Source organism: Sinohyriopsis cumingii, chromosome 1, assembly GCF_028554795.1.
Source record: "Sinohyriopsis cumingii isolate HCF-2022 chromosome 1, ASM2855479v2, whole genome shotgun sequence".
Lineage (NCBI taxonomy): Eukaryota > Metazoa > Mollusca > Bivalvia > Unionida > Unionidae > Sinohyriopsis > Sinohyriopsis cumingii.
The window spans coordinates 139123306-139138521 of record NC_142961.1 but is presented as its reverse complement, the minus strand read 5'-3'; the positions used below and the strand labels follow the sequence as shown (position 1 = coordinate 139138521).

The window sequence follows — 15216 nt, the reverse complement described above, 5'->3', positions numbered from 1 at the left end:
CTACCCATGTTAAATTTCCCCCATGTTAAATTCTCCTTGTCACCAGGGTACAACGCCCCAAGTTTAACATCGAAGTCCCATTGTCGCTAAAGTATCCCCTATAATTTACTGACACAGTATCAAAATCATGTTTCAGTCCAAATGTCAATAATAGTCGCATTCAAGATTCCTACCACCACTGAAATTCATTCGAAACGTTCTGTATTTTTGGACTTGTGATAAAACCTTTATGACTATTTGGGATTTATTTCGCAACACTAAGCTCCTTTTAAAGTTTCACTTTGAATTATAGGGAGATTTTGAAGAGTCATATGGGTACTGGGAAGTTTGGGAATATACGTATATGATAGGAACCACCTCTTTGAACTCTTTTGAATGATACATTTATATCATATATAAAGAATAATATCGTGTACGAGAGAGAGAGAGAGAGAGAGAGAGAGAGAGAGAGAGAGAGAGAGAGATGCAGGATTTTATTCTTAATAATATAAAGTCATTGCGTGGATTCTCCTGTTATTATTTTTTTTCCAGTCTAGACCTGCTTACCCACACATTAAGTAAATGATGTAAGCGCGTGTGTACATTGGTATGCACACACGTATAGAATTATCGATCGATGAAACCGATAGGCGATTCGCCATGAACAGTCTTCGATTGTTTTAAAAAAAACACATCTCTGGTCTGGACTTCTTATGTTTAGTCATGACTACAAAAACCACAACCACCACCACCACAATAATAATAATAATAATAATAATAATAATAATAATAATAATAATAATAATAATTATTATTATTATTATTATTATTATTATTATTATTTAAAGTCCATACATTGACTCATAACATTGAATAGATGATGATGATGATGATGATGATGATGAAAACGATGACAACGGTTACTGTACCATGGTGATGACAGATAATGTCATTCAGATGAAACCTTTCTAGTTAACTATTATGACTGTTTTTCAGAGTTTTAGTTATGTAAAGTTGTTACCTTCAAACACATGTCTTGCTTGAAACAATCACTGCCTGCTAATTAAATACTTAGATAATTCTTATTTTTTTTTAATGGTAGGGAACAGAGTAAACAGGATAAGAACATGAACCTTTTCAAATGAAAGGGAAAAAAAACGTTAACGTTGGCTCTGTACTGGATTTTCTGACCCTCACGAATAAAAAAAAAAAATAACAAGTTAACTATTTTTCTTGAGGAATTTGTTTTATATTTGAAAAAGTCACTGCATAAAAATACTACTATACTATGTATTTAAAAAAAATTGTTTTTTTTTATGTGAAAAAAAATCGAGAAAAGCAAGGATAAAGATTATTTCCAAGTGGGAAAAAAGATACGTGTTAAAGGTTGGTAGACATTAGGTTTGACACAAGTAGACAGATGTTTCTCTAAGGAGGAATTAGGTTTCTAAATTTAAAAAATGTACACATTTATAAAGAAGAGGAGAAAACGAGGAAAGTTGTATACTTGTCATAACGAATTACACTAGCACATTTCGAGTTTATACACGAAAATCTAAACAATCTGCGATTGGTTCACTTTTGAATTGTCATGACGACTATGGAAGTATGGCGCGCGATTGGTGCGACATGTGCCACGTGACTTGTGTATTTGCCTTGACTCCATTTCAAACATGGCCGTCACAGGGAGACCGATATCAGACAAGTAAAATATTTCAACAGATTACTCCTAAGGAGTGAAATTTAAGTTAGGTTTCAGTTTAAGATAAAGTCATGATTTGAAGAAAAAAAAACCAAAAGAGATGTTTTGCTCCTGATCGGTCAAGATTTTGATTCTAACAACCGTGTAAAATCCATTGACCTGTCATTGTGTGGATTTGTATACGAACGCCTATCAAAGGCATATCTCTACCTCGAAATATGGCCGATGAACATGATATTATTGGCAGTGCATCGGAGTTTATTAAAGGTGAGTCTTTGAATTGTGAAAAGAGGAATGCTATGTTTCATTCTCATCACTGGATAATGTATACTCAGTAGAACTGATACCTAGTTCTCAGTAGAAAGATCAGTCAGCAAAATGATGCTTAACATCGGTTGGTCCAAATCAAAATTGACACTGTTTACAAACCAGTTGTTATTGTTCAGCTGGTACCGCACCTAATCCTACGTGTAAGACATCGACGCTGCTGCTTATGTTTTGGGCATCTATGGCTTACTGCCCAAATAACAGCGCTTGTTAGTCCTACAACTTAAGGCACATCACCCGATATTTTTGTTGTGGGGTGGGTGATGGGTCTTACAGCCTAACTAACGGCGCTGTGTAGTGTGTTTTGATTTCGACTAACAGTGTAACGAAAGTCAAATTTTCAGGAATATCACACACAACGGGCAATAAATAACGATGCATTTCTACAAAGTAAAAGTTATAATGTTTTTGCAAGACTTTACTTACCCTAATGTCTTTTCTTAAATCAATTCAAATTCTCACAAAAGAAATGGACCTGTTTTCAAGTTTTTTTTGGCCTACATTTCTGTTGGCTTGAAAGCCAGGAATGTTGAAATCTGGTTAAGTTGAAATGTTATTCTTTAATGAAACGAATAACAATATATTATGCCTATTGGAACTGTAAGCAACAATTCGTTTCTTTCAAGAAACATATCCCCCACATGAACCTATTTACCGGTAAACATACTGTGGCTTAGCTAGACTACCATTGCTTTGCAACACATTCAAATGTATGTCAGTAGAACATGAAAATGTGTCCATTTGCAAGGGTCATATTTTCATTCCACCAGGATAAAGACAGAACAGTAAGTATATTAATTACACATTAATTAGTGGAAGACTCAATATAGGTGGCCAAGTGTGTGAGATTCCTGAAACTTTGACTACTCATTTCGATGTTATCTGACATCGGAACATGCTATATGAGGCCGTTATTTTGGATAATATGACATAGCACTAAAACAAAAACATGTGCCGTGTCTTACATTGTTGTTGTTGTAGGGTTTAACGCCATTTTTCAGCACACGATAGGCTATAAATGGCGGCCAGTATTAATGGTGGAGGAAGAACCCGGGAAAACCCCGGAAAGAACCACCAACCCACGAGAAACTACTGGCAAGCTTTCTCACATACCCACATTAGCTGAATCCGAGACTCGAACTGACGCAGACAGAGGTGAGATGGCAGTGATCCGTAACGGAGAGTACTTTACACCACTCGGCCACTCGGGGCCCCGTGTCTTACATTGTAGGACTATGGTGCTATATACATGCCCAAAACATAAATATCAGTGTCGAGGTCTTACACTGTAGGACTAGTACCTCACTCACCATCACAAGCTCAGCCACCATCGCAGCCTGTTCAGTCTTTCTATAAAAACTGGCTGACTTGTTAATATCATTCCAGTGAACAGATTTTTCATGTCAAAAGCTATCGTCTCTGATACTAGGATGACCTTGTTTGATAGAGTAAATGACTCGTTCTTTACTGATATTATTTGCAATACCATTTTGATGGAAAAACTCTTGTACATTATTGAATTATTCTCCATAAGTGTCTTGAAACTTAATAACCGTTAAAACACTATTTATATGCAAAGTATGGTCAGTACTGCCAAACTACCTGTACTCATGTTACATATACCAGTAAATCATGTACTATATTTAATAAAACAAAGTTGGGGGTGGGGAAACTTCCTTCTGTAATCCTTTTAAAGATGAACATACATATCTAAAGCTACACTGTGCATATCGTTGTAAATTTAGCACAGATGTAGCTCAGGTTTTGTACTTTTAATGCTCACATCAGATTTTACTTGCATTCCCATCATTAAAGAATGTCAACTACCTTCCAACATTACACCAACATGTCTGCAATTGTGCCTAAAGTGCAACACTCGCTCACTGACTAAAAGGGAAGTTATAAATAGACCTAGTGTATCAATTTCAATTGAAGGTTGAAAGTGCAGTATTCAGCATATTGCAGTCATGGCAGAGTATTCGTCTTGAGCCTGAAATTGTGGTTTTCCCAGTCTTTGGGCACGTTTCTCTAAATTGTGATTCCTCTTAGACCAGGATGTTTTTTGCCTCTATTTTTCTAACTTGACTGAAGGCGGGGAACAACTGAATGAAAATGTTACTCATTCTGGAAGGTAATCATGGCATGCATGCAGATTATTAGGTCACATGCTAAATTTATTTCAACTGACTTCTGGCCCCTCTACTAATGAGTCAAGGTGATAAATTCTTTAAAACACTCACTTTTTAGAAAACGGTTATAATGCATTGTGCTTGCCATGAGTGATGCTGCTTCCCCCTACCCTCTCTAATTTTTGTTAATGCCCATTGTGGTATATAAATAGAACCTTTGATTTTGGCTAACTGCATGGTAAGTGATTTTTTAATGATTGTGTTGGAAGTTGTCTGGTTTTATACGGATCAAATTAAAGTTTTTCCACTATCATTGAAGTCATTGTGTTTGCCTCTCTTGTTATTTATGTCTATTGTCTATTTTGAGGAGTGAGTTGTAAATTTGCCTTGGATTTAATAATGTCCCATGAGTTTTGTTTGAATCGTAAATACTAAACTTGGCGTTAGGCCTGAGTGGATTAAGTTGTAATAGTTAACCAATCCTTTTTAGTGAGGTTCGCTTAGTGGTATATATATTTTGAGGTCTCACTAGGATTTTAAAACTAGGAGTCCAGGATTCCTAACTTGGTAAAAATAGGAGTCCCACCAGCAAAAGTTGCAGTCCCCTCCCAGAAACATGTTGAAGTGGCTAAATGTCCATTAAAATGCCAGGAATAAATAGACAAACTTTGTCAATTTTATTTATTTGTAATCATTTATTATTTTGTTAAAAAACTATTAAAATTGATATCATGTACAAATATCATATTCTTTAACTACAGTGTAGTTCACTTTTGTCTATGTCGCATTTCACAAAATTTTCTGATGCTTGGCTTTGGATCATATTCCTCCACACTAGGTCCCTCTTTTTTGACTCGCATCATTTGTATTAAGGTCTCAGGTTTTATTCTGGACCTTCCCTTAGTCTTGATTTTGTTCCATGGATGTCGCTGATGACACCAACACAATCACAGCTAGGACTGCAAAGTCTGGAAATCTCTGTACTCATGAAGTAGAGTTGTACAGGCTTCTGTCAATGTGCAGTTCAGTGATTTTATGACTGCCTAGCAAGTAGGTAGTCTCATGATGTCTCCTGCCTAGAAAATGTGGAACTTTGCAGATTAGAAGAACCAGTAGTTGCCATCGAGTTTAATTTTCCACATTCTTTATACCACTGGCATATAGCTCTATGTTTGTCAATCAGAATGAATTTTGTTTATCCAGTGAAAGTTTTTATTCCAAACACTAAGCCAGGTATCACACTTTCTTACACTTGGCTGCTGTCCCATCCGAACTATCATTTCTAGGAACTTTAGCAGAGTTCTGAATCTCATTAAAATCTTCATCAGTTTTCCGTTTAACCCCAAAATACTTATCCAAATTTGCACACAGCATTTTGTCCAAGTCTATACGTGCCTTGATTTCGAGGTCGCATGCAATATTTATATGGCTATAAATAGAAACGACACAATAACAGGGATCGCACTGGGCTTTACCAATGTTGCAGATTGTGATTTGTTTCTTCATAATTAGCGACAAAATATACCATCCTAAAATATTTTCGGTGGCAACATTTTTGGCTGATAAAAACTATATACAGTCATGACTTCGGAGTGAAGAAATTCATAGGCACCATGACAGGTCCCTGCAAACTTGGATATAAAAATGCACTGGAATCTATTGTTACATCAACAAATCCTTGTTTCATATTGACAAACCAACCCAACAGTGCATTGTTATATCATAATCCGCTTACGCTGGTGTCTGGTCTTGGTACTGTATGCTGTAATATAGCCAAATTAGCCATTCAACTGACTAGCTACAATCGACCACCTCTGAATGTGAGAACGGTAAATGAATACATTCGACCAGAGAACGACAATTTAAAAAAAAAAATAACAGAAAATGTTTTCCTACAGCTTCAAAGAAACCTGATTACCTTTGAAGCACCGATATATACCAAGCAGATTAAAAAAAAATATGTTTCAGTGTTCTACAAGTATTTGATGTTGCTGCAACAATAATAAACGGGTATTTGTTGGATTCTTTAAAGAGAGCTTTTTAGCGGTGCTTTCAATAAATAACACATGCACCTTCATCAAAGCAAGCCAACGACCTTTGATCAGAGGAAGTCAGCAACAAACTTAAATAAAATTATTGTTTCATTTTTCATAGCGATTAGAACATATTTAATGTGCTGCAAAACTTTCCTGTTTGCAACCAATAAGTACGTACATAGGACTCCTGCGTGGGTGATTTTCTTCATCCCAGATATAAAAAAATTGCGTCCAAATACACGTAATTAAGATTTACCGAGATCTCTTTATTCCTGATTATTTAGATGACTATTACTTTTAGCTGTCTTCTGAGTATCCAAAATTGGTGTGACTTTGTTTGCAGTTTGTTTATAAAAACATCAAGCAGATAGCTTGCTGGAGATGCAAGTGTATTCTCAGAAGTAACTTCAGAACAGGGCCTGCCATGAAGGTAAATGACAGCAAGAGATAAAAAGAGATTGGCAGTCAGAGTGGGTAGAGAAATACTATTTGTTATGAAAGAGAATGCTGCTGGGACACCTTGATTTGGTTTGAGGACTTTTGCTATTTTTCTTTAGAGCCCTTGGCTGTCAGTTGTCAAAACCAGGGGAAATCCCTAATGGTGCACAGGATGCACATTCTTTGAGCATTTAGGGCCCAAGTATTTGATGCTGTATGATATGTTGGTTGTGCTTAACACATTAACCACTGGAGCTTTTTGCCATTTTTGCCTGAAAATCGAGTAGGAAACACATTTTGAAAGCTATTTCTGAATATATTCGAAAACACCAAATCCCTGGTCATCTTTCAATAACATACTGCCTAGTTCTGTTAGAAACATCATTTTTTGTTGGCTATTTGACTTGCACATGAGCAGAAGGGTAAAAGTTGGACTTCTTTCTTTTCTTCTTTTTTTTTTGTTTGCTAAACAGAGCCATTATTTTTGTATGGAGACTACTCTTTATTCCAAATGCCCATCTTATCCAATTTTTTGCAAAGGCTTATCTGTCTGTCTGCAGTTCATACCGGTTTGACTTAGATCTGAGACCAAAAAGTCTAAAATCTGGACACAAAGTGGGATTCCAACCACAGGCGAATTTTGCTTTAAAAAAAGTTGAGTCTAAAAATGAGGTTTTTGTATCTGTATTTTGTAGTGCAGCTAGATATTCCAGATTATTTGGTATCATTGTAGAGCTACATCTGTCTAGTTTTCTATAATACCACCCACTTTAGTGTATCATGCATGACCATGACGCTACAGAGCTCGGCAGTAGGCTACTACCTCCTGCCCCGTAAAGTTGTCGCTAGGGGTTAATGATGTTAAAGATAGCAGTGTTGATACTGTTTATTTTTTGGTCTTTTTCAATAAGGGCATAGTCTTACTCTGTCAGATTCTTTAAAGATAATTTAGTACAGGTGTGTATATTCTCTTCTGTGTTTCTTTCAGATCGGTTATACTTTGCCACACTAAGAAGTAAACCACGGTCCACAGCTCACACACATTACTTTTGTATTGATGATGAGCTCATATACGAAAAGTAAGTATGATTCAAAGTAAGACTGGGATCATGTGTAAATTGCATTGGAGTATGTTGAAGTATTGATGCTTTTCACTTTGAGATTGATGAGAGAAAAAAGTATGAAATACATATTTGTATAGTTTCATTGTTTGTAAGTATATGTGATTGTTTTGAACAGATCATATAGTGTCTATTCCTGGATAAGTGGTTGTGGGATTCATGCTAATTTAGATTTTAAAATATGTTGTTGAGGAGTCATTATTAATCATGCTTTTTACTTGCAAGCCATCCCTTTATTTCTTTGTTAAATCCTAAGTTGTTTGGAAACTTCACCCCTTTTTTATCCAATGGTGCATAAGATTTCTTGAATTTTTTAGTTCTAAAATAGACACTGATCATATGAAAATAAAGTAATTTCCACTTGCGATATTTTTGTTAAAATTAAAGTTTTGTATTTTTATATTACTGAGGTTCTTAATTATTATTGCTGAATTAAATCTGTTTGGTTTTGCCTTTCATACTGCATCTATTATAAATGCCTGTTTAATATCCACACATCAAAACTATTTCCATTTAAATTGATACACCACTTCAATAACTCGTGAACCTGCTTATAATGTGGGGTCAGGAATGGATCTCATTTTTTAAAACTTGAAATTAAAAAAAAAAAACCTATTTGTTGAATATGAAGAAAATCATGATCACAATTGGTAACTGAAATTTGAATCAATATGAATTGTCAACATTTAATAAGAAGTCATATTTTTTAACATTTTCTTTCTGAATGACATTCTTGGTAAACCGTATACCATAAATACTATCGTAAAAAACAATATTCACTGAAATTTCGATCAATGAAAATGTCACTCCACCTGTAAGCTGTACTTTAATAAATAAAAACCAGTTAAATAAATTTTGTTTCATCAAGAGAAATTTGTGTTTTTGTTCAGCTGTTTAGTTAGGTTTAAGTGTAGTGATCATAAATGCAATGTACCCTCTTGTATGCAAATGTAAAATGAGTCAATCTACAGCCATGTCCACGAGCATTTCTCTGAGATACGAAATAAGTGCCGACTGTGTTTTGTAGCCAACTTGCATAAGTATGTGTTGTATTTTTGCACAGAATTAAAAGCTGCCTCCTTTCTGTTATCACCTTAATTGCCTCTGTTGTATCAAATAAAGGATGTGGTATAAAAGAAATGTGAAAAGGCATGCAAGTCTTTTATGCATAAGTTCTAGCTGCCCCTGTCATGTCATGTGAACTCATTTCATTTGATCAATTTAACACTTATAAATATTATTGTGTACTCAGTATAATTAGACACCTTAAATTAAGCTATTCTGTCATAAATGTGCTCAAATATAGCAAGGCAATCAAGCGAAATGAATACTTTGTGAAATAATAAGCTTTATTTCAAAGATACAGATCATTGTGGAGAAGCGAGTTTCAGAAAAATCCTGAATGGTACTAAGAGATATCCTCAAGGGTGATAGTTTCACTATTACATGTACTTGCAATGAAATCATCCCATCAGTATTTTACTAACTGAAAAGTACAAAGATTTAGTTTGACGTAGAAGATTTTACATGAAATGTTGCGAGTATTTTGAGAAAAACAACAATCTTGTTTCGTGGTGTATCAGTTGTTAATCTACATTCCTGCTTTGTACACTCCCTTCTTCGAACTTGGCTTGACCATAATAAGCAGGGAACCAGACTATGTAACAACAAAATCGCGCAATGCACAAATGTTTTGCATAGATGTTGATGTTTTTGCAACCAGTTTGAATAATGTTAATAATCTTTCAGATGTTCTGCATCTTGAAAATAAATGTAATTTACATAGAATAATGAACAACTTCATTAGAAAAGGCACTTTATTGACATTTATTCGCAAAACTCTTATAAAACGAGTATTCAGCCATTAAACTGACAAGTTTCTTGCCCCTCCCCCCCCCCCCCAAGCAAAACCGTTCCGGTAGCTTAGTGGTTAGAGCATCTGTCTTGGATGCAGGAGGTCACAGGTTTGAACCTGGCCGAGTCATACCAAAGACTTATAAAGACTAGCAGCTGCCTTGCTTGGCGCTCTGCATTAAGAGGTTAATGTTTGGACTCGTTGGCCTGGTGTTAGGATAATGTGACTGGGTGGGATATCATGCTACATGCCCCAGTGCTAGACATCATTATAAACTGACACACTGCAGACATGATCGTGATATGACTGAAAAAATGTTAAAACTATATTAAAAATCCAAATCACACACACACACTGTTGAAGAAACATGAACTAAGTACCTCACACAGAGAAAGCTGATCGTACCAGACCTTGGGCAGGCATCAAACCTACATCTCTGGGATTATATTAAAAACACTGTTACACAAACTTAGCTACCAGAATACTAGGCTCTACAGAATACCTCTTGCATCTGAGGCGAATGCTTTAACCACTAGGCCACCGGAGCAGTTTAGCAGTATCTAACCAATAATGTGCTGAATGTGACATTGAAAACCAACTAACCAACAAATCACAAATTAGAAAGATGGCGGGGGACAAGATTAAAGAGCAAATTGATACTTTAACGGCATGGCAGATACATATGATTGTACACAGTTTCACAAAAAAGTCAAAATATGTCTGTCTGTCTGCCTCGAATGACATACCACTAATCAATTGGATAGCAGTATCTGGTCATATTCATAGTAATATGTTGTTTATTTTTTTCTCTCCAGTTTTTATGCTGATTTTGGTCCCTTGAACCTGGCTATGCTGTATCGTTATTGTTGTAAATTGAATAAAAAGTTAAAGGTTAGTATAGTCTTTTTTCATCCTTGTCTTAATAGAACATTTGACATGTGCATGTTCATATGCATGTATACTTTTAACTTTTTCACATGCAAACAGGTGCCCAACCTAATTTTCTTATCTCAGTATATTGTATCTTAATATATTTTGATACTGTACAGTATATTGCAATATATTGTGATACAGAATAGTATATTGCAGTATATTTTGTTACAGAATAGTATATTGCAGTATATTGTGATACATATTGCAATATATTGGGATAAAGAATAGTCTGTTGCAGTATATTTTGTTACAGAATAGTATATTGCAGTATATTTTGTTACAGAATAGTATATTGCAGTATATTTTGTTACAGAATAGTATATTGCAGTATATTGTGATACATATTGCAATATATTGGGATAAAGAATAGTCTATTGCAGTATATTTTGTTACAGAATAGTATATTGCAGTATATTTTGTTACAGAATAGTATATTGCAGTATATTGTGATACATATTGCAATATATTGGATAAAGAATAGTCTGTTGCAGTATATTTTGTTACAGAATAGTATATTGCAATATATTGTGATACAGGACAGATATTGCAGTATATTGTGATACATATTGCAATATATTCGGATACAGAATAGTCTGTTGCTGTATATTTTGTTACAGAATAGTATATTGCAGTATATTGTGATACATGACATATTGCAATATATTGTGATACAGGAAAGTAACTGCAGTGTATATTTCATTATTTGGGAAATTCTGCTGAAATTGGAAAATAATATTAAAGAATGAAAAAGAAGTAAATGTCGAACATAATTTTAAATAAATATCTTTTGAATTTTTTAATACATGATAAGTGTTTAAAAAAATATCCTTACATGTGGACTAGTCTGTGTTGCATCGGTTAGATTTGTTTAGTTTGCATCTTATCTCATTGGCAACAAGGATTGGGTGATGTTGAACATGGGCAGTCAAGTTTTCAGTCCATTCAAAAATTTCACATCTACATTGCATTTTGTGTAAAAGAAGATATCTTTTTTTCTGGTTTCCTGACCAGCCCTATTGTGTGCCAGGCAACCCAAGAAAAAATTATTTTAGCATTTAAAGTGGAGCACAAAAAGAAATTAATAACTGATGTTTAGAATGTTGTGACCAATCCAGATTTTATGAAAATGGTGCCACTTGGACATCCAGTATGGCTTCTTTCATCAGGTGTCTTGAAAATCTTTTTATCATTAATTTTTTTTTTGTGTGCTTATATCAATATATTCCCTGAAGGACTTTTTATGATGTCTAGTTATTTGGTCCAAAATAATAATGGTGCTGATGAGACATCTGCCATTGCAGCCATCTTGAAAATCTTGTTATTGTTATTCATTGTGAATGGCAAGTCGTATATACATGGTGATTTCAGCAGAAGACTTTTATGATGTCTAGTTGATCCTAAATGAAAATGGTGTTACATGAAAATGTGTTCATCTGAGATCCAGTATGACCACCACTGCAGCTGTCTTGAAAATCTTGTTATAGCTGTGCCTAGAAATATATCATATTGATATGGCTTTTCGTGCAAAGATTTATTGTGTTTTTGGTTGATCCTCAATTAAAATGGTGTTGATCTCACATGCAGTAAGATTGTTATCGGAAGCCCTCTTGAAAATCTTATTATGGCTACTCATACTTGGGGGGTGGGGTTTGCACCATTAGATTTCATATATCTAGTTTGTCCAATACTACAATGATGACAACCTGACATCCAGTACGTAGTTTGCATGATGACCCTTAGATCCTTATCTGGGGGTAGGGGGCAATGCGGGGACTTGTGATATGCAGTAAATGGCATTGGATTTGTGACATTGCACCAGTGTGCTTATTCTAGTTTTTGTAGCAATTCCTTCTTGCTTCAGTATCTTATTGTGTATCAATTCATTCACCATCATCATGGCCTTATGGGTCATAGACCAGAAGAGTTTATGGGATGTAGACCAGAAGAGTTTATGGGATGACCTGTATTATGTCATCTGTCTGACCATCTGATAGTCATATACCAGAAGAGTTTATGGGATGACCTGTATTCCATCATCTGATGGTCTTATACCAGAAGAGTTTATGGGATGACCTGTATTGTGTCATCTGTCTGTCCATCTGATGGTCATATACCAGAAGAGTTTATGGGATGACCTGTTTTCTGTCATCTGTCTGACCAACTGATGGTCATATACCAGAAGAGTTTATGGGATGACCTGTATTCTGTCATCTGTCTGACCATCTGATGGTCATATACCAGAAGAGTTTATGGGATGACCTGTATTCTGTCATCTGTCTGACCATCTGATGGTCATAGACCAGAAGAGTTTATGGGATGACCTGTATTCTGTCATCTGTCTGACCATCTGATGGTCATAGACCAGAAGAGTTTATGGGATGACCTGTATTCTGTCATCTGTCTGTTCATTAACATAAGTTTCAAGGCTCAAAATCAATCTTTTTTAGTACACTGTGCTAACAGCACATTGATGGTTGTAATAAGTTCAACTAGCAAAAAATCTGCTATTGTCAAGGCCCGCTAGCTTAGTTCTTACTTTGAAATAAAAATTTACAAAATATCTATCAAGAAACTTATGTGTAACATTTTGTTCACCTAGCAATTTCAGAACCTTTATGAGCAAAATATTAGCTTACAAGCATTAATTTTTCCAGCCCTGAAGTTTGTTATTGCTTCTCCTAAACTAACTGGTGGGTTGCTGTATAATTTTACTCATGCATACATGCCTAGGTCTAGTCAGCCTTAAATGAAAATGGTGCCACTTTGGTATCCAGTATGGCTGGCACAGTGACCATCATGAATGTTCCATTGCTACCTCCTGAATGGATGGTCATATCAACATGTGGTTTTCACTGAGAGACTTCTTATGTCTAGTTGTTCCTGAATGAAAATGGGCTTGAAGTCCTGTATGACTGCCATCTTGAAAATATTGTTGACTTGATTCCTCCTGAACAGAGCGTCATATTGATATGACGGTTTTCATCTGAAGAGTTGGTCAACAATGAAATTGGTGACATTTGTGCTCTCCAATATGGCCACCATAAGTTTTGTCATTCCTAGATGATTGTCCTATGGAGTCTACCAGAGGAGTTCTTATGATGTTTAGTTGTTACTAAATGCTATAGGGAAAGTTTGGTATTGTGGGCTTTTACATGATTTTTTAGCTGCTGAATGATAGGGGTATACTTTGTGTCCAGTATATTTAGTAGAGGATGAACCCAGAATGATGCAAGGAAGAAATACCGACTCATGGTAAGGGTATGCGAAACTTGTTCACATACCCACATTGGTTGATACAAGACTTGAACTCATATGGATAGAGGGGAGTTGTGTAAGTGATTTGTAAATGCAGTGCCACCTAGGGCCCCTTTGAAGGAAAGTCATCAAAATGGGGTTTCTCCATAAGGCTTCTTATTGCGTCTTGTCAGTTCTAACCTCAAAATATGACTGCCGTGATGGCCATCTTGAAAATGTTGTTTATTTTTACTAATCATAGATATTTAAAAATTGATTTTCACCAGAAGACTTCTTGTGATGTCTCTTTAGTCTCAAGAGAAAATGTTGTGACTGCTATGCCTAAATATAAAAATTTTCACCTGAACACTGCTTATGATATCTAGTTGGTCCTAAAAGAAAATGCTACCCCTAATGCACGACTGTCTTGAAAAATCTTGTTTGTACTGCTCCTTCTGAATGGATGGTCATATTGACATACAGTTTTTCATAAAGACTTCTAATGATGTCTTCTTGATCCTAAATGAAAGTCATGCAGATTTGACCTTCAGTATAACCACCACAGCTGTCAGTTAAAAATCACGTTATCACTCAAAAATATTAGGCATAGTTTCATTGTTCAGAAATCAAACTCACATGGTGCTCAGCTTTAAGAGGTTAGTGTTAGGACTGGTCAGCCTGGTGTCAGGATAATGTGATTGGGTGGGACATGATGCCCCGGTGCTAGACATCACTCTAAATTGCCACACTGCAGACATTGGAGTGATGACTGGAATTTGTTTTAAAGCTATGTTAAAAATCCAGTTCTCACCCCATCCATCCCCCCCACCGCCCAAACTTTAAATAATTTCAAATGGACCTATCTTGGATTTCTGGAATTATTAGGAGAGTAGCAGTCTCTACAATGAACTTGTCTGTCAACTCAGGCTTGAAATCCAGAACATGAACTTGCATTTAAGTCTTTTATGCTGTCCATGTATTTTCTATATTGACAAAATCAATCAATAAGAATCTAAAAGATATAGTCATGTTGTCAGTTTCTTTGTTTTATTGTTTTAACTCGAGGAATTAGAGCCAAATATTTTAGTTAAGATTTTTTAATGTTATTTTAGTTAATACAAACTTATGGAGGTGAATAATTCAATTGGAACCTGGTCTCTGTCATGTTGTTTTTGTCTGCTTAATCACTGTTCGTATTTTCCATCAGTGCAAGTGTAGGGTTACGTCTTGTCTGAGTAATTTGGCAGCACTTACGAAAGAATAGAGATAATGAATTACATATGCCCATTCTCCTGCCCACACATTCAAAATCAAAATTGTGCAAGCAATGTCTGACACAGCCATAATATTGAAGCATGGACAGAAAACTGACATCATCAAACACTATCTTTCATACATGATAGCAGCCAAACATTGTGTGTGCTCACCTGCTGAATGGATGTCACTTGCTTGTTTGCTTGGT

The 15216-nt window shown here is 35.4% G+C and overlaps 1 protein-coding gene across 9 annotated transcripts in view; it reads left to right on the top strand.

The window, feature by feature from the left end:
- Positions 1-1645: 1645 nt before the first annotated feature.
- Positions 1646-15216, top strand: part of LOC149807999 (dual specificity protein phosphatase CDC14A-like) — a 107751-nt gene continuing 94180 nt past the window's right edge. For all 9 annotated transcript variants that reach the window (XM_089972235.1, XM_089972296.1, XM_089972278.1 and 6 more), the window contains exons 1-3: positions 1646-1948; positions 7600-7690; positions 10403-10478. In XM_089972235.1, coding sequence (XP_089828361.1) covers positions 1900-1948; positions 7600-7690; positions 10403-10478 — 216 coding nt within the window. In that variant the 5' untranslated portion in view covers positions 1646-1899. The remainder of the gene's footprint in view (positions 1949-7599; positions 7691-10402; positions 10479-15216) is intronic.